The 18,731-nt window shown below is 48.0% G+C and overlaps 1 protein-coding gene across 11 annotated transcripts in view; it reads left to right on the forward strand.

Moving 5' to 3' along the window:
* The window catches only part of LOC105463931 (multivesicular body subunit 12B), a 182,015-nt gene that overhangs the window by 58,101 nt on the left and 105,183 nt on the right, over positions 1-18,731 (forward strand). For all 11 annotated transcript variants that reach the window (XM_011711371.3, XM_011711369.2, XM_011711367.3 and 8 more), the window contains 3 exons: positions 3,550-3,646; positions 9,392-9,521; positions 12,893-13,015. In XM_011711371.3, the coding sequence (XP_011709673.2) occupies positions 3,550-3,646; positions 9,392-9,521; positions 12,893-13,015 (350 nt within the window). The remainder of the gene's footprint in view (positions 1-3,549; positions 3,647-9,391; positions 9,522-12,892; positions 13,016-18,731) is intronic.

Below are 18,731 nucleotides of genomic sequence, written 5' to 3' on the forward strand. Positions count from 1 at the left end.
AAAAGAATGAATGGATCCAATAGTGGGATCCAAACGATCGAGTTCCAGCAGTTGGCAGGGGCCCACCTGCCAGCTCAGGAGTGGAGGAGGAATCGGAATATTTTAATCTGTTACAGCCAGTCTATGCTGGCCCTGTAGTCCAAACCAAGACTTTGCAGAGCATCATTTTTTACAGCTGTAAAGGAGGGATGTGGGATCTCAAGACTGGACAGATTCTTAATTAGGTGACTTGAGACTCCCAAGGTAGGAGTTTTGGGAGACTCCTTTGGAACCTAAATTCCTTTCCCCCAATAATGCTATTAATACAGAAACCTGGCTTTGGAGTGACATTGCTTCCTGGGGAAGGATCGAGATTAATTGCACTTTTCATGCCCTGTACTTTCTGCATTACCTGTAATAATAATGTACATAGATTAGGTAGGGAGGATATTAAACAGAAGGATTTATGAACATTTGAATATTAAGTTGGTTATCTGTGGCTACCTTAAATGCAAGGTTGTCAAAAATAATTACAGTATACTAGCAAATACTGGCTACCAGAGACAATATAAATACCCTGAGTCAGTGCATATTGGGCTTTTGGCATGAATCATTTGCTCAACAAGGATTGGGAATACGTTCTTCATATTTATGAGGAGGAAATGAAAGAGAGCACAGATGGGGGAGGGGAGAGGAACAGGCAAAATTAATGGTGTCGCAGACCCACTGTATTAAACCCAGTACAGTGGCAGCCCCATGTAAGGAGCGACCACACTTGGGCTGTGGGGAGCTCTGACAGTGCAGCCTCCCATTTTGTATGCATGCAAGGTTTTTTTATGCTTTGTTTTTAATGGCCACACCACTGATGTTCAGGTTTTATGATCAGGGACATTTGTAGAGTGTGTGGAGGGTGAGGTCACTAAGTGGTTTGCAGTTGACTTCTGTAAAACCCAACTTGTCAAGTAGAAGACATTTGAGAAGGATATTGATGAATGCCCATCCATCTGCGGGGCAGGAAAACATGCCTAGTTGTTAATTTCTCAATGCAGAAAGCAGTGATGACATGGAAAAGCAACTGCCATGAAAAAAAATTATGATAGATTAGACCAGGCGATTCTGAAAGCAGCTGATGTTTGCAAGTTAGGTTAACAGTTCAAACCCTTCCTACACGGTCAGAGATTTATTCTGTGTTCTGAGGGTCCCACTTACCACTCCCTAGCCTGCACTGTACATTGCTTTCCCGAGGCCCAGCTACCTGGAATATCAGAATATCAAATTGTTGGCAAATGTGATAGTTCTGAGAGGAAGAAACGATTTCCTGATGACTGTGCCATAAAAACACTAGTCATAGGTTACACTTGCTACTTTGACCTTCCTATTTAAATTCTAATAATTTGTTTCATTTGTGTACTTTTGGTTCATAATATTTATTAGTGTATATCAATACTTTTGATATTTTTAATCATATAGTTTAGATTTGACATCTCAGCAAACCCAACTTGATATATGTGTGTGTGTGTGTGTATCTATATATGTATACACACACACACACACACATATGAAACGAAGTCTCCCTGTCAGCCAGACTGGAGTGCAATGGCACAATCTCAGTTCACTGCAGCCTCCACCTCCTGGGTTCAAGTAATTCTCCTACCTCAGCCTCCCAAGTAACTGGGACTATAGGCACCTACCACCACACCCAGCTAATTTTTGTATTTTTTAAAGTAGAGACAGGGTTTCACCATGTTGCTCAGGCTGGTATCAAACTTCTGACTTCAAATGATCCACCTGCCTCGGCTTCCCAAAGTGCTAGGATTACAGGCATGAGCCACCATGCCTGGCCGATTTTTTTTTGTTTTGTTTTGTTTTTGAGACAGTGTCTCACTCTATTGCCCAGGCTGAAGTACAGTGACATGGTCTTGGCTCACTGCAGCCTCAACCTCCCAGGCTCCAACAATCCTCCTACTTCAGTTTCCTAAGTAGCTGGGACAACATGCATGAGTGCCACCACACCCAGTCAATTTTTTTAATTTGTAGAGATGGGGTTTCGCCATGTTTCCCAGGCTTGTCTCAAACTCTTGAACTCAAGCTACCCGCCCACTTTGGCCTCCCAAAGTGTTGGGATTACAGGCGTGAGCAACAGCACCCGGACTCCAGTTTGATTTCTGACTCTGGCCTGGTTGAAAAATGTGTACCCGAAATTAATTTATTCAGCAAGTAATTACTGAGCACCTGTTGTGTGGCAAAATCCATGCTAGGCTTGTATTTATAGTAGGAACAGAGATAGTTTTGGTCTTCATGGTTCTTAAACTCTAGAAGCAAGACAGATATTAAGAAAATAACCCCACAAATTGATAGGGAGGGAAAAAGAGAGTGCCAAGAGGGAACATACACAGTTTAGATGATAAGAACTCCCTGCTTGGCTTTCGGAGACATGGCACAGTGCAGGTGGAGGTGGGATCTTGGCTCCCATGTGCAGAGATGGAGGTAGCAGCCCTTCTTCTCTAAGCAAGATGGAACAACAGCCTCAGAAGTTGCTGTCCAGGGCAGAGTGATGGCTGACCAACTAGATGCTTGTCCAAGGATGCTGAACAAGTAAACGGAGAGCATGCTCACACTGGGCTTTGGGGATGAGGCACTTCTGCAAAATGGGCACGTGGAGTGCATTGCTAGTATCCTAACAGGAGAGATTTGGGATTTGAGCCCATCATTCTTTCCTTAACTGGCTCTGACTAGAGAGGGGGAACCAAGCTGCAAATTACTCTGAAGATTTTAATGAAATCTCCAAAGTGCCCCCACATATTTAAGTTGTAGGGTAGATATCTTTAGAGCTCATTTCCAGCTTGAAATGCGCGCTGCAAGTGCCGGCGTGTTTGCAAAGAATTCTCTCTCGCAATTACAGAATGTGTACCGTCTTCGAAAGATATTTGTACACCAGTTACAGAAACTGCGCACTGTGGACCCCATATACTACCACTAAATAGAAACTTTAGGAGGCCCTTGTGCATGTCATTTTAGAAGACGTGTAATATTGAGGCAGCAGGACTTTCACTCTGTGTTAGTTTATGATTCTTGGGATTTTGTAAAATGTATCTAGCACCTGAAATGTGTGTCAGTATGCAGACTGGTGATCATTTAGGAGTGTGATTGGTTCCCTATTAGGTTTAGATGCATCTCTGTCCTACGAGTGCCTCAGGAATTTGCTCTTCCTAAAACCTCCTGGCCTTGAGATCTGATGCTCAGGGCTGAGTGGCAGCCTGGTCCCGGGACGTGTGTGCACAGCTGCCCTCTGCTGGGTTATGTCTAAAGCATCTCCTGGGTTGCTCCTGCCTCACCAAGGCTGTGTCTGAGTGAGTGGCTTTGAGGTTCTGCAGATAAAACTCCTTCCCGGGGGCCACACGAGTCCCTGTGTAACCACTGGGGAACATTAAGTGTCACCTACTCTAATTAACCTGCTGTCATAAAGCTGCACGAGTCATTGTGTTAAATATGCATCTTGAAGCCAAAATGGCAAAGCCACCACAGGCATGTTCAGATTAATAGTCTGTATCTCTTTTCTTTCTTCCCAAGAGTCATCTGGGGAACGTGTTAGTAGATATGAAGCTCATTGACATCAAGGACACACTGCCTGTGGGCTTCATCCCACTTCAGGAGACAGTGGACACACGTGAGTCATCCTTTAGTAGCACTCATCTCAATGAGGGTTTTCTTCCTCCAGATATATTTCTAGGTGTTTTTTTATGTGCATTTTTCTTCAGAAACATTTTTGGAGGTCTTACTGCATGCCCATGAACAAACCCTGCTGCTTTTGATGTGTGTCTGGCTGGGGTCTCCAAGGAGTTTGCAGAGCATTCTGGGTAGCGGCATGTAAATGAGCAGAACGTCCCTTTCTTTTAGAATGGTGCTCCCTGCTGAATGGACTCACTGGGGAACGGAATGGTGAAACTGGATATAGTTTGTCTTTAGTCCTTCCTCTGGTGTTGCTGAAGCCAAGCTTGGCACAAGACCCAGAAGGAAGCAGAAAGAAAACAATCAAAAGACGCCCAGAGAACACAAAGCCAATAATGTGCCCATTTGGGCCCCATAGAGCAAACAAGAAAAGTGAGAATCAAAAAGACTGCAAATTAAAATTCATAGGTTCAGATTGGACTGAATATTCTGACCACTGAGCAGGTCCAAGCAGAAGTGAATCACTGAGGAATCGGCAGCGTCTTCAGGGTGCTGGAGCCCTTGGAGCTTCTTGACCCACACATGAGTTATTAAATGGTGCTGGAAAACCTCTGGCAATTCGGCTTCCTTGTTTTGGTGTAATTTAACTTACCTTGTTTCATTTTTAATCACTGGTCAGCCAACTTTATGATATCTACAACAGTGAAGTAGTGAATACAAAACAAATACAGAGAATCCTTTCATTATGACTCAGGGTGTGTTTATTAAATTCTCTGTCTCATTTTCTGTCTCATACTTTATTCTCTCATAATTAGCCCACGTTGGTCCCACTATTTTTTGCTGTTTTCTTGCTAGCACTTCATATGATATGAACTAGAGTTTCTGTCTCTACACAGATCCCACCTAACTGTTATTTTCATGAAACCAGCAGACCCCATTGTATAGCATATTTTTATTTTCGTGATGGTCTCTTTACGTTTAGACATTGGATTGCTTTTTGTCATTTATGATTTTATGTATTACCTGATAATCATAAGAGCTGATACTTAGTGTTCATTTACTATGTGCTCACCCCTGTGATAAATGCTTTACCTCCCTGATTTCATTTCATCTTCAGAAGACCCCTCTTATGAGATGGGCATTATTATACCCATTTCAGATATGAGAAAAGTGAAGCACACTCACTCCTTAGGGATTAAAGAACTTAGCCAAGGTCACGCGTCTGGAACTGGAGGAATAACTAGAATGCTCATATACGTCTTACTCCAGCTACACTTTTTTTTTTTTTTTTTGAGATGGAGTCTCGCTCTGCCGCCCGGGCTGGAGTACAGTGGCCGGATCTCAGCTCACTGCAAGCTCCGCCTCCTGGGTTTATGCCATTCTCCTGCCTCAGCCTCCCGAGTAGCTGGGACTACAGGTGCCTGCCACGTCGCCCGGCTAGTTTTTTGTATTTTTTAGTAGAGACGGGGTTTCACTGTGTTAGTCAGGATGGTCTCGATCTCCTGACCTCATGATCCGCCCGTCTCAGCCTCCCAAAGTGCTGGGATTACAGGCTTGAGCCACCGCGCCCGGCCTCCAGCTACACTTTTAACCACAGCACCACACTGGAAGAGCCTGTGTATAAGCACATTTTACAGATATGTTTTATATTAATGTATAGGGTTTTAAAAAATTAAGATATAACTCACTTACCATGCAATTCATCCATTGAACATGCACAGTTCAGTGACCTTTAGTAAAGGCAGAGTTGTGCAACCATTGTTGCACATTATATCACCCCCAAAACCCATTGTCAGGATAGCACCCCTGTACCCCTCAGCAATCACTCCCTTATTTCTCTCCAACCCTCACCTCCCCAGTCCCTATCAGCCCTAGACAACCACTAATCTACTTTCTATATAGATTTGCCTATTCTGGGCATTTCATATGAATGGAATCATACAGTGTGTGGTCTTTTGTGACCAGCTTCTCTCTCTTAGCATAATGTTTTCAAGGTTGGCCCATGTTGCAGGATAGATCATTACTTCATTCCTTCTTATCGCCAAATAATATAACATATGGATATACCACATTTTGGTTATCCATTCAACTGATGGATATCTGGGTTGTTCGTACTTTTTGGCTGTTAGGAATGAGGCTGCTATGAACATTCGTATACAAGTTTTCGTGTGGGCTTATGTTTTCGTTTCTGTTGGGTATCTACCTAGTCATGGAATTGCTGGGTCACACGGTAACTTGATATTTTTGAGGAACTACCAAATGGTATTTCAAAGGAGCTGCACCGTTTTTCTTCCCACCAGCAGTGTCCGTAGATTCCAGTTCCTCCACATCTTCACCAGCACTTTGTTATTGTCTGTCTTTTTGATTCTAGGCCCCTTAGTGGGTATGAAATGGAATCTCCTTGTGCTTTCCGTTTGCCCTTGTCTGATGGCAAATGACATTGAGCATCTTTTTATGTGCTTGTTGGCCATTTGCGTTATCTCCTCTGCTTAGGATCTACAGTCTTCTCAAAGACTTAGATCACTTTCCTCCTTTTCCCCTGTGTTTTTCACAGTTTTAAAATTTGCACTGGTGTTCGTTCTTTGACAGTGAGTTGACTTCGAATGTCTTTATATTGATGTGCCGTGGAGCCGCAACGGGTTTTCCATTCTGCATTTTCCTCTTGGTTAGTTGGACCAGTTCACTGAGGCTCTGTCCTGTCTGGACTTGGGGACCAGCGGCTCTGGGGCCCAGGGGTCTTGGTTGGGAAGTTTCTCCCCTGTGACTGGGAGTGCACAGGTTGCTGCCCCAAGTGTGGACTCTGCGATCAGTCCTGGGCCCAATGCCAGGGGCCTTGTCACACAGGAGGGTGAGCAGCAGGGAGCCTCTTCATGTCCGGTTCTAGCAACATTTCCTGGAGGCTTTACCTGGGGGACAGAGGAGCCCAAGCTGACCATATAAGCCTTACAGTCAGCTCTGTATCATTGGAGAGTATTTAAGGCCCTGATTTTATAAAGTCAGCCAAAAACAGGAGACTCCTGTAATTCATTTAAAATATAGTTTGCTGTAATCCATATAGCACTGAAAAACTGGAAGACTGTTTGTTTTAGTAAAGTACTGTGTACTTTCTCTGTGTTCATTAGCATGACTGAACACATTTCTATTGACTATGTATAATATGTTTACTTAAAATTAGGCCTGCTTAAGCATGTGTAATTAGTGGCTCCATCTCTTACCCCGAGTTTGCTGCAGACGGAGGAATGGAGCCAAGAGCAGTGTGGCAACAGCAAGTGAAACACCCGGCGTTAGTTTTCTTTGTGTAAAGGTCTCCTCTTCTTCACGCCTTCTAAGGCCAATCTGATCAGCTGATAATCTTTGAAGGTGCAGAGTTGCTGTGAACAGCGCCCCCCCATTCCCCAGGTTGCCGTCCCAAGTGTGGACTCTGAGGTTGGGTCTTGTCACACAGGAGGGTGGGCAGCAGGGGCCTCTTCATTTCCAGTACTAGGTTCATTTCCTAGATGTTTAGCAATGTTTAGGGTCTGGATTCAGAACGTTGTTTCTCTCCGCTGGTAGATCTGCTCTAGCCCTCAGTTTCTGTGCCTGAGGAACACACAAAGTTATCTGACTCTTCAAAAAACGACCCTACCCCCCTAAAAATATAATAACAAAAACAATTCCACTGATTTTCTTGTCCCCCTCCCCACTCCTGGCCCCTATAAGAACCCCCCGGGCAGGGCTGTACTTCCCCTCATTCTGTTCCTCGATTTGAATGTGCTGTTGAATGTCTTACTTCCTGCCACAGAATTGCAAGGTCTTGAAACCCAATACCAAGTACGGGCATAAATTACACGCTAGAGGCTTACTTGCCAATAATGACAGTAAGATCCCACACAGCTGTTCTTTACTGAGCACTTACTGTGTGCCAGGCACTGGGCTCGGTGGATCATGCGTGTTGGCACAGTGCATCCAACCCACATCCCTGCGGGGTGGGTTTCATTAACGCCCTTTTACAATTTACCAAGACTCAGAGAAATTAAGTAACTTGCCTAAGGTCACAGTGCCAGAAAATGTTGGTGTTGGGATTTCAACCCAGGTCTGTCTAACTCGTGTATTAAATGGCTGCAGTTAGTTGAAACTCAGGCTTAAAAGCACAAACACACACACACCTCCCGTTGGTCAGCACTGGAGGTTGCTCAAGCACCAACTCCTTACTCTAAGGCTTGATAAGTAAGAGAAAAGAATCATGTGCTTATCCTTTTTTTTTCCTATACAAAATTTATTTCAGGGAGACCAAATAGTTGATGAAGGAAAGTTATTTTTTGTATATAGAAGGATTCTAGCTAAAAAATGCAGAAGGAGGCTGGGCGCGGTGACTCACGCCTGTAATCCCAGCACTTTGGGAGGCCAAGGTGGGTGGATCATGAGGTCAGGAGTTTGAGACCAGCCTGACCCACATGGTGAAACCCCATCTCTACTAAAAATACAAAAATGAGCCAGGCATGGTGGCACGCATCTGTAATCCCAGCTACTCAGGAGGCCAAGGCAGGAGAATCACTCAAACCCGGCAGGTGGAGGTTGCAGTGAGCCAAGATCATGCCACTGCTCTCCAGCTTGGGTGACAGAATAAGACTCCATCTCAAAAAAAAAATAAAAGAAAAAAAGCAGAAGGAATGACAGAGTTCAAAAATCACCATTGTGAACCTTTAATAAAGCATGGATCTTAGCAACAGTCATCAGAGGGTGACAAAGTACTCAGAGGATGGCAGTTGGGGAACTGTATGACCGAGGGCCCAGGCCGACACCAGTAGAGCTCAACAAGAATGGCCCAGCCAGACTCCGGGCCTCACCATATGACAGCCTAGACTTACACGTGCCCCCAGACAGCGTGTGCATGTAAAAAACCTAACCTGAGTCTAATCAAGGCTTTAGCTCTGTCAGTCTACAGGAGGCACAGGGGAATGACCCGATTTCTCCAACCTGTCAGTGCCCTGAAGAAAAGGGAGCAGGAGTGGTTGCTCCAGAGTCAAATGGTCTGGGAGGCCTGACACCCAAAGGCAGTGCCTCAGCATCCTGGGGATCCGGATGCAGACAGACTGGAGAAGACGTGAATGTAGACTCTCTATTGGATGATACTCAGGAATTCTGTTCATTTTGTTAGGAATGGTGATGGCATGGTGGTCTTTAAAGAACAGTGACCTAGATGCCTACTGAGGTATTGGTGGCGACATGACGTGGTGTCGTCAGGGATTCATTTTAAATATCCAGCAAAGTTGCAGGGGTGGGAGGAGAGGAAACCAGCTTGTCCGTTGTGCACAGCATTGACACTGGGTGACGGGAACACGTGGATTCATTCCGCTGTTCTGTCTGCTCTGGGGTATGTTTGAAGATTTCTATGATAAAAAGCAGAAAAGAAAAGAAGTCCATGTGGTGAAATGTGTTAATGCTCAGGGCATCAGCGTGCAGGTTTCTGGTGGCTGAGCAGTGAGCAGATTGTGGTTGCGGCTCTTAGAAGCCACCCGGATTTACTGCAGGGTGTGCGGTCCCCTTCTCAGCAGGGGGTGTCTGGGTTGAGTCCTGCATGCAGAGCAGGGTGACTGCAGCCCCAGGGAAGGCAGGCGGCAGAGCCCAGCCCTTCTGTCTAGCAGCTTAGGTGACCTGCCACTTCTGCTGCCAGGAACAGGGTGTGACAAGGGATGTGGTTTTCAGAATAGAGATGGTGGTATCTCTGGAAAACTCATACCTTTTCTGTTGTCCTTTCCTTCAGAGGAAGTGGCTTTTAGGAAGAAGAGGCTGTGCATTAAATTTATTCCACGGGATTCAACGGAAGCTGCAATTTGTGACATTCGGATCATGGGCCGGACCAAGCAGGCCCCACCTCAGTACACGTTTATCGGGTGAGTCTTAATGACAGGACTCAGCTGCTACTCTTTCATGAGCGCACTCAGGCCGCTCCAGGCAATGAGGCCCCAGAGATTTCCATGTGGCCCCCAGGCTCTCAGCCATGGGCCTCTGTCAGCCCAGTGCTCCTCACTGCCCTTCCTGCTCAGCTGCGGCCTCTCTGCGCCTGGGCTCGCACTGCTGACTCTACCTTAGGGCCTTTCCTCCCCTGCCCTTCTGCGCATTCAGCCTTGAAGCTCCTCTGGGTCCTTCCCCTACACCCTGTGATGCCACCAGCCTCAGCTCTCCACACTCGTTATTCCCCCTATAGGAAAGGTCACAGGGGCCTATTTTGTACCGTGGGGCCAAGGTCACTGGATGTGGTCATGAGTGAGGCAAAGGCCCTGCTGTCACAGAGCTGATGTTCGAAAAGGGACAGACGAGCAATAAACGAGAAAATAAATGAGATAATTCCAGAGAGTGAAGACAGTGGAACACAATGATGGAGTGGGGGCCTCTTCCGTGAGGGAGTCAGGAAGGTGACACTTGAGCCTGAATGTCAGAAAACCAGCCATGCACAGATGTGAAGGCGGGGCCTTCGAGGCAGAGCAGAAGCAGAAGGAGAGAAGTGGGAATGAGCATGGTACGTTCTGGGAGCAGAACGCAGCCCCATGCAGCTGGAAGAGCCAGGGAGAGTATTGGGACAAGGGCGAGGGTTGGCAGGACCTCCTAGGACATGGCCTGGAGTTTATTCCAAGCACACTGGAAAGCCAGTGGAGGGCTCCAAGTCAGGAAGAAACATAAATATTACACAGCTCCATGATAATTCCCCAGTAAGCAGAGAACTGCTGAGGCCTGGGCCCGTTTGTGTCTTGTTTCTCCAGTAGCCTCAGCCCTGAGCATGGGGCTGGCTCTGTTGCGGCTCCATAAATACTTAGTTCAGTGAAATCCCAGGGTTTCACTTAGGGCTCTGTTGATTGTAAGTGACAGGAAACCCAACCCACTTTGGCTTGAGCAAAAGAAAGAATTTGTTGGCTGGCATCACAGAAGAGTTGGGGAAGCAGGACCGGCACGCCTGGAAGCGGAAGCTTGAAAGCCGGCACTGGGTTCTGGTTTCCCTGTCTCCCTCTGGCTGTGGTGCTGGGCTCTGTTCTGACATGTTTCCCCCTCGAGGAGGCCTGGTGCTGCAGTAGCTCCACCTGCTTTTTCATCCAGGTTCAAGTCCAGAGGCCAAGAGCAAGTCTGTGTTCCCACTAGTTCAAAAGAAGTTCTAGAATTTAGTCTCATTGGTCTTGATTGATCTAGGTAGGGTCATGTGCACCCTGGGCTGGTCACGGTTTTCTGGAAAATTCTTCCATTGACCAGGCCTGAGCAGGAAGTAGGATTAGCTCCATGGGAACTCAAGGACTAACCATGACTGGTGCTGCCCCTACAATACAGAGGGGAAGTCAAAAGTCAGAAAGGGGGTTAGTGGATGCCAGCTGTCTGGAAGGAAATAGATGTTCACTGTCCTCGGTCAACTGAAATCCAGGTGTGCCGGTTACTTGGTGTGGCAGATGGTTTACAGCCCCCTCAGCCATGTGCGTCTTCCCTGGCCAGGCCTGGGAGGTGCCATGTGTCTCCCTGTGGGCTCCCAGAAACACTCTCTCCTCCTCAGCTTCTGAGGCCAGCCTCCTGGCTCAGGCCCGTACTCTGCTTTACTCTTGTTCATTTGAGCCCAGAGCTGCCTTTTTATCAGCCAGGGCCTTTCCTGATAGCCTAGACCCGGTGAGAGCAGCAGATGAGCCCTTGTGGCATTTGCTTGAAGCATGCAGGGAGCAGGTACCACAGAAATGCAGAGTTTCACCTCTGGGGGCTTCGGCTCTGGCATCGGAATGCTCTGTGTCAAGATCATGTGGTTAAGAAGGACTCTGTGATCATTCCCTTCCTACACACTCAAAAATCCTGTTTTGCAACATGGCTTACACTAATTATGTAAACAGGACTACAGGAGTAGGAAATAGTTAGAATAAACATACTTCAGGCACCTCAGAAGCACCCATTTACATACAAATGGCAGAAACCAGCAATTTCGTAATGAACTTTTAAATCTAATTTCAGTCGCTATCTTTAATTATAAACTATCCTGTTGTAAAAAGATTCCATTTTTAACCAATTTAACCAATTTTAAGGAAAATATATTTACCAGTATGTACCTTGATAAAACCAAAGCCTTTTTTCCTTTATATCACTTTGGAAATATGGCTATAGTTTTATTTCATCTTGGGGCAACAGTTCTCTTCCAGAGGAAGACAATTCCAGTGTTATTTTTAAGCAAAGAAAGAGAATTCAGTATTCAGAACTCTAAGCCACTTATTCTTAAAAGCGGGCACAGTTCTACGTGTTACTTTGCAAGGGTTTGGGATTGTCAGTTGGGGAAGATAGAAACCTCACATTCCAAACAGCACCTCGAAAGCCTGGCAGCTAGAGGCCATGGCCCAGATGTGGAGAAATCAGTGCAGCTCACTGGAATCACTCATCTAAGAGGACAGGATTGTGGTTTTACATGGTTCCTGTGGTGTCCTGAGAAGCTTATTAGGGCTTCCCACAGAATAAGTCTTTTTCCATTTTTTTGAAGAGATTATATTCCTCTACATCAGGTCCCAAAGATGCAGTTCTGTGGGGCAACTGGGAAATTGGAAACTGAATATGGTGAACATGATCCCATCACTATTCCTAGGAGCGTGGCTGTCTCCTCAGCACTCGCGAGTGCGTGGTGTGGTAGGGGTCAGGGCTGTGGTAACTGTGTGAGGGAAGTCACAGGAGAGCTTGTGCGGTGTCTGGGAGGCCCCTTGGTGTCCACTCCTAGTTGTGTGGTTTGTGGGGCGAGTTTTGCAGTTTGAAGATGATTCCCAAACTGACCCTGAGAATGAGGCCGATGGCGGGTGACGCACAGCTGGAAGAGGCTGTATCCTGAGATTGGGGTGTGTTATAGAGTAGGGGGCTAATTCATCTCATGGTTAAAAAGCAGCATCTCCCCATCTGTCTCTCCTAACTGCACAAAGGATTTGATGTGGATTATCATGTCGTACTCTACAAGGAAATGGCAAAACAGAAAAGAAGTTTGGAGAAGCGAGGAAAGTACCAGTTGGAGTAGGAAGGCAAGCTCGGGGAGGGTGACACAGGCGGCCTTGTCCTGAAGGCCTGCCTAGATGGAACGGGCCACCCTCATGTGAACTGTGCTGCCCAGAGCACAAAGGAGGTGATGGAACCCATTTCGTGTGGGCGGTGAGAATTGATTCCCCGGCGTTTGAGGCCATGACTCTTTTAAGTTAGTTGGTTTGCTTTGTCACTCAGGTAAATGCTTTGTGCTAACCAGAGCCATGAAGATTTCTCTTTTTTCCTAAAGGGAACTGAACAGCATGGGGATCTGGTATCGAATGGGCAGAGTACCAAGAAATCATGACTCATCTCAACCCACAACGCCTTCCCAGTCATCAGCTGCTTCCACCCCAGCCCCCAACCTTCCCAGGTGAGGCCTCGTTGGGGTGTCTTGTGTTGTCCTGTGGTCTTGGGTCCCTGCATAACATTTTAGAACACCACCAAGTGTCTGCTGAAATAGTGCAAAGGACAGCTGAACAACTGTAGAAGCAATATATCTTTAGAGGAGATTTTTAAAAATCCACTTGGAAATCTTTGCATTACGTGAATGCAAAGGCCATTCTATAGTCCATTTTGTATGTGTTCTGCAGGCTCCTAAAACTGCACATTATGCAACTTAAAATTGGCTTGCTATTCAAAAGAACTGCTAGCTACACACAGACATGTGTTGTGTAGCCATGCAGTTGGGGTCACTGGCCTTAAGGTCAAATTCCTTCTCTATCTTGGCCAGCAACTCATTTGCAACCCAGAAGGGTAGGTGAGTTCTTATATTCTTCATTTTCATATAATTTCTTTTTCTAATGATCTATAAACTAAGAAATGGGTAGTTTGGGTATGAGAGAATAGTGAGGAGTTTTTCAGGAAATGCTAGTTTTAATAATTGTCTCCACAAAGAAACTTGGGTGAGCCAACTGTTTGCTCTGCAACTGATTTCAATTATAATAGAGGTAGTAACAGTCTCTACACTTTCTGCAAAAATAATCCTGTCAAATAAAAATCCTGTGCATCGCTAGGAGTAAACTGAGGGCAAGGAACAAACAGCACTGATGGATTAAGCTTGAGAAAGGGACTGCAAAAGTAAAATAAAACAAGAACGGTGAGGCAGCAACACTTAGGGATTGACGTAACGGAAATGAGAATGGATCTCGAAGCTTCCACGTGGGTGAATAGAGATGAACAAAATCTGTCAGGAACCGGACAGAAGAGTCACCGGTGGGTCTTCCTGGGCCCTCCACAATACAGCCTGCCCTCCGGGACATGCCACCAGCTCTCTGTACTCTGTTCCTCTGTGCCCAGCCTCCGCCTCACTCGGAAGAATGCGCTGTAATGAGGCCCCGAAGCCCTGAGGACTCTGTCCTCTAGGACATCCCCCTATAAAGACAATCTGGTCTTTCTTGTGACAGTTTCATAAACCAAGAGTAGTATTTAAACTTAACTACCCCTGGAATTGCCTGGAACTTTAGAAGGAGTTTTCAGTTTCCTTTGGCATAAAAAGTTAGAAATCGCTAATGAGCCTCCCAGAGTCGCAGGGTGAACAGTTGAGTCTCTTTGTTAGGTTCAGGAGTATGAGGCTAGCACCGCGCATCAGCACTTGTTCCTCTGTTTCTGAGCGAGAGCACTGTCAGCTCCACCCCGGAGGGCACTGCCGAGGGTCACTGTCACCTGTGCTCAAGGCTATCTCAGGTGTGTCACCTGCGCTGGGGGGTCAGCTAAGGCCATCACCTGTGTGTTGGGGTCCTCCATCACCTGTGCTGAGGCCCATCGCCTGCCTGTACTCGGGTCAGCTCAAGTTTGGGCTCCTTGCAGAGGCTGGAAAGCCCCCACAGGAGCAGTTGCCCTGAAGTCGTTACAGCTGCTCCCTGCTGACATCATGTGGTTTAGAAGGGCCCAGAAATGGGCACCACCTCAGGCAGGTTTTGACTTTCTGTGGATAAAGAGCGAGCACCAGTTTTCTCAGATAAAGCAGAGAGAGTGCTCTCGGAAACCTGCCGGTCACTGTGAGAGCAAGGCCACTTGCACCTGAAGCAAGGCGGCCGAGAACACTGAGCCACCAGCAGCCTGGCAGGATTGCAGGGCAGCGCATCAGACCCAGGTGTTTATAAGGCTTACGTACTTTATCACCTCTGCCGTACCATTTATGGTTTACAATGGCTGCAAGGAAATTGGATCAGTTTTGTTTTACTTGCCAAATAAAACAAATGTCAAAATAGTCAATATAAAATGTATTCTAATTTGGCTGAGTTAAGTCAGCCAGTATGCAGCAGGATAATTGAATGTACATTAATGCTTCCAAGTAAAAACCACTTGTCTGTCCCAAGTTGTCCTGTGCAGTAATTTACAGGTAGGATGCACACCTTTGTGAGCCTCGACCATAAGGGTTTTTTGGTTTTTGTGGGATTTTTTTTTGGTATTGTTTTCCTATCCAGTATCTTTGATTTTTTTTTTTTAATGAAATGTTGATTATTCATTCAAATTTTTCCATTGAAGACCAGCAAGGATGAGTATGCTGTTTTATTCCTTGAGGCTACAGGTCTCTGCACTCTCCAGAGAAGGAACCTGATCGCTTCCCCTCTGGTGAGCAGCAGTGGCTGGGGCTTGTGCTCCAGGTGCTGGGCGTCTGCCAGGAGCCTATAAGGTAGGGCAGGCCCCTCACTGGGGCCTGCAGGGCCTCACACCAGCTCGGGGATTTCTTGTCTTCCCTCTCCCAGCTCCAGCCCCAGACATTAAGCTGCGCTGAGAGCCTCCTCCTCCCTTCCTGCCCCTGGCTTCTGCACCTTTGCTTCCGGTGCTCCCTGCACATGAGGTGTGTTTGGTTGGCAGGCCTCAGCGCAGAGGACTCCTCTCCCAGGAAGCCCTCCCTGAGGCTCCTGGACTGGGCCTGTGCTGGGTCTTCTTCTGTGAGCGCTTCCGGGACATCTCGAGTCCCTGGGGTGGTGTGGGCACATGGTGAACCTCCGAGGAGCTCCCCAGCGCCCACCTGAATCCAGGCAAGCATTCAGTTTCACAATCAATGTGTCCCTTGCAACCCCTCCGGACGACTCCCTGTTCCCTGAGCACTGCGTGGGTTTTTTCCGATGGTGAGAGTAATCCAGGCTTGTAGAAAGTTGGCAGAACGTAGAAAGCATGAAAAAACAGGAATTCCATTTCCCACGAGCAAATGCTTATAACCTTTTGTTATATTCCCTCGTCTTTTTCTTGTGTAGTTTTTACATAGGTGATATCATATCGTGTAATAGCAAGTCTGCGTCTTGCTACTGTTCTCTCAAGTAGCCTCAACCGTAAACCTGAGAACCACGTCCAGTGCGGTCTTTGTGTGGCGTGGATCGAGCCGCTGGGAGCGCGGTGACGCAGCGCCCTCTACTGCCCAGCCGTGGCGGTGGCGGGGAATGCGGTTCTGAGCCGGAGCTGGTGGCAGGCCCTTTCCCTGCAGAGCGCTGGCCCAGGCTGGCCGGGAGGACCTAGGAAGGGGTGGGTCACAGATCTTGCTGCTTTCTTGAGTCTGTGTTCTTCTCCAAAGCCAAAACCATGTGCTCCGCCTCCATTTCTTGTGTCATCACTCAGATTTCAAAGAATTCCCTGCCATTTTTTGGAATGCCATTCATTCCAGGCTTTATTTCAGACAAAAGGTGGATCTTTGCATGGTCTGTAGGCCATCACCTGAGGACCTCGTGGTTCTAGCAGCACTGCCTTCTCTGTCCATAAGCAGGAACTGCCTCTAGAAGCAGGAGCTTCCCACAGAAGCTCTGTTATTGCAGAAAATGCTGTGGTGTCACCAGCTTTGGAGTTGTCCTTTCGAAGCGGGCAGGTCCCCAGGGAGAGGGATGCTCCTGGGCTGTACCAGTGAGTTGGTGGCTAAGGCAGTAGAAGGTAGCTTGGCAGAGCTCTTCTCCCTCACAGTGACGCTTCGTCTCACACACAGACATCGCCACACACATCTCTTGACTGTTTCCTAGTGAAGAGGGGCAGCCGCTTCTTCTGGGACCCGGAGCCTCTTCATTTCCCTGGCCGCAGGCACTCCATCCCCTGCTTGCCCATGTCACGCATGTCGATCAACAGGAGAGGGCTGGCCTCGGGACGGAGGCACGGTGCCATCTCTGTGGCCCTCTTTGGGGCTGGGCCTAGCTTTGTGAGTCAGCCTCGGGCGTGCGATCGGATGGTGGGGTTTCTGATTTCGGCTCTGTGCAGCTGTCTGGGGCAGGGGAGCCAAGAGAGGAAACACCTTCCCAGCCTCTATCAGAGCAGCCCCTCCACCGTCTCGCACATGCGGGGCATCACCTGTTTCTGCTGGGAAGAAAAGGTTCCGCTGCTGCTGCCGGGACAGAGGTTGGGTAAAGCCCCAGGAGGCAGGTGGGCTCACAACCGCTGGAGCAGCAGAAGCCCCCAGTGTGATAAGTGAATGGCTCTGGGTCGACCCAGGAGGAGGCCCCTGGTGAGCTGCTGCCCTGTAGCTCAGCAAGCCGCAGAACCATGGCTTGATAAAGACATCAGAGGCATGCTTATCAAATTTGCAGATGATACAGAGTCATTAGGGTGAGCTGACGTGCTGAATGACAGAATCAATACTCTGCATCTCCTCTACAGCCAGAACAACCTGCCGGAACCATGGGAGGCGATGGGCGCAGGCCGAGAGGGCCTCCAAGGTTCAAAAAATTCCATCACACAGGAACCAAACTGAGGCCTTGCTTAGCAGCCGTGTGTGCAATGGCGGGGGTCAGAGCATGGGTGTGTGGAGTGCAGCCTGGTGTGCACAGCGGGAGGCCCTGAGTGGAGTCCTGCTCCTGGGGCGTGTCCACTGCCCCACACCACCAGGCAGAGGTTACCCGAATCCAGTGTCGAGTTTGAGGAATCCAGTTTGGACCTGAGTGGAGACAGGCCAACCTGCTGCAGACGTCTTAAGGGTCAATAGCAGCAGAGAAAGTAGAAGTGTTTCCAGGTGTGGATGGGGTGTGGAGAGATGGCTGGAGGCTCCAGAAGGCAGAATTAGGTCAGGTGGACTGAAGTTACAAGGAGGTAGATTTAGGCTTAACACTTCAAAAAAAAAATCAATAAAGACACCTTCCCCAAGGTGAAAATTCTGTGGCATCAAGAAGCTGACCTGAGGTGTGATGCGCTCCCAGATGCTGGGGGTGGTCAGATGACATTTGGATCCTTCAGACTGCAGGAGAATTAGAGCAATCAGTGTTTCTTAAGCCTTATTTAAGAAACGTGTCATATTCCCTCTCCCCACCTATAGAAATTCAGGTTCAGCAGACCTCCATGTTAGGGCCACAGACACCTTGAATTTCAGGACCCTCCAGTGAGCAGGGAGGGCACAGAGCAGCGGGCCTTGGTTTCAGAGGTCCCCAAGCCACCATCGATGCTGCTTCTGTATCTGACTTGCAGCCATTGCGTTCCTCCACTCACCAGTGCTGAGGTCAGAGGAGGAGGCATGGATAGTGGAGAGGTGCTGCCGTGCAGCCTCCCTAAGAGGGAAGGCTCAGAGGGGCCTCCCAGCACATCCGGGGCCCTTGGCGATGTGGACACCATGACTTGGTCCAGGGTAGGCAGGCGTGAGCTGACGACAAGTGGTATTCTGTCCCTTTCAGAGTCTGTCAGAAACACGTAGTCTGGCCTCCAGGTGGCTGGGGTTTTGAGGACATCTTGTGTTTATGTGAACATCCATCCTGCGGGGGCTCTCCTAGAAAATCTGCAACTTGTCGTTCCAGTAGCCCCACCCCGCCCTTCCCACTCACCCGGGCTGTCCTCACCATGGTCCTGAGGGAGAAGCTGCTGCCCAAACTCTCCTCCCCACAGACGCCAGGCCACGGGCACATCCTGTGACCTTTCCCTGACACTGTCTCTCTTGGGGGAAAGGGTTCTTTTTCCACCCGAAGCCACAGAGCATTTCCCAGCCATTGAGTTCTGACCAGCAGCCTCCTACGCAAGGTGCAGCTCCCGGTAGCCTCTTGGAGTGTCAGCCACGCCTGGGTTGCCCGTAGGAGGTGACGTGGTGCTCGCTGTTGCAGTCATCTTCCTGTAATTTGTCAGCTCCCAGCAAGTTGTCAGTCACAGGTTCGGAAGTATGTTTCTTAGTGACAGACATAATT

This window comes from Macaca nemestrina, chromosome 14 (genome assembly GCF_043159975.1).
Source record: "Macaca nemestrina isolate mMacNem1 chromosome 14, mMacNem.hap1, whole genome shotgun sequence".
Lineage (NCBI taxonomy): Eukaryota > Metazoa > Chordata > Mammalia > Primates > Cercopithecidae > Macaca > Macaca nemestrina.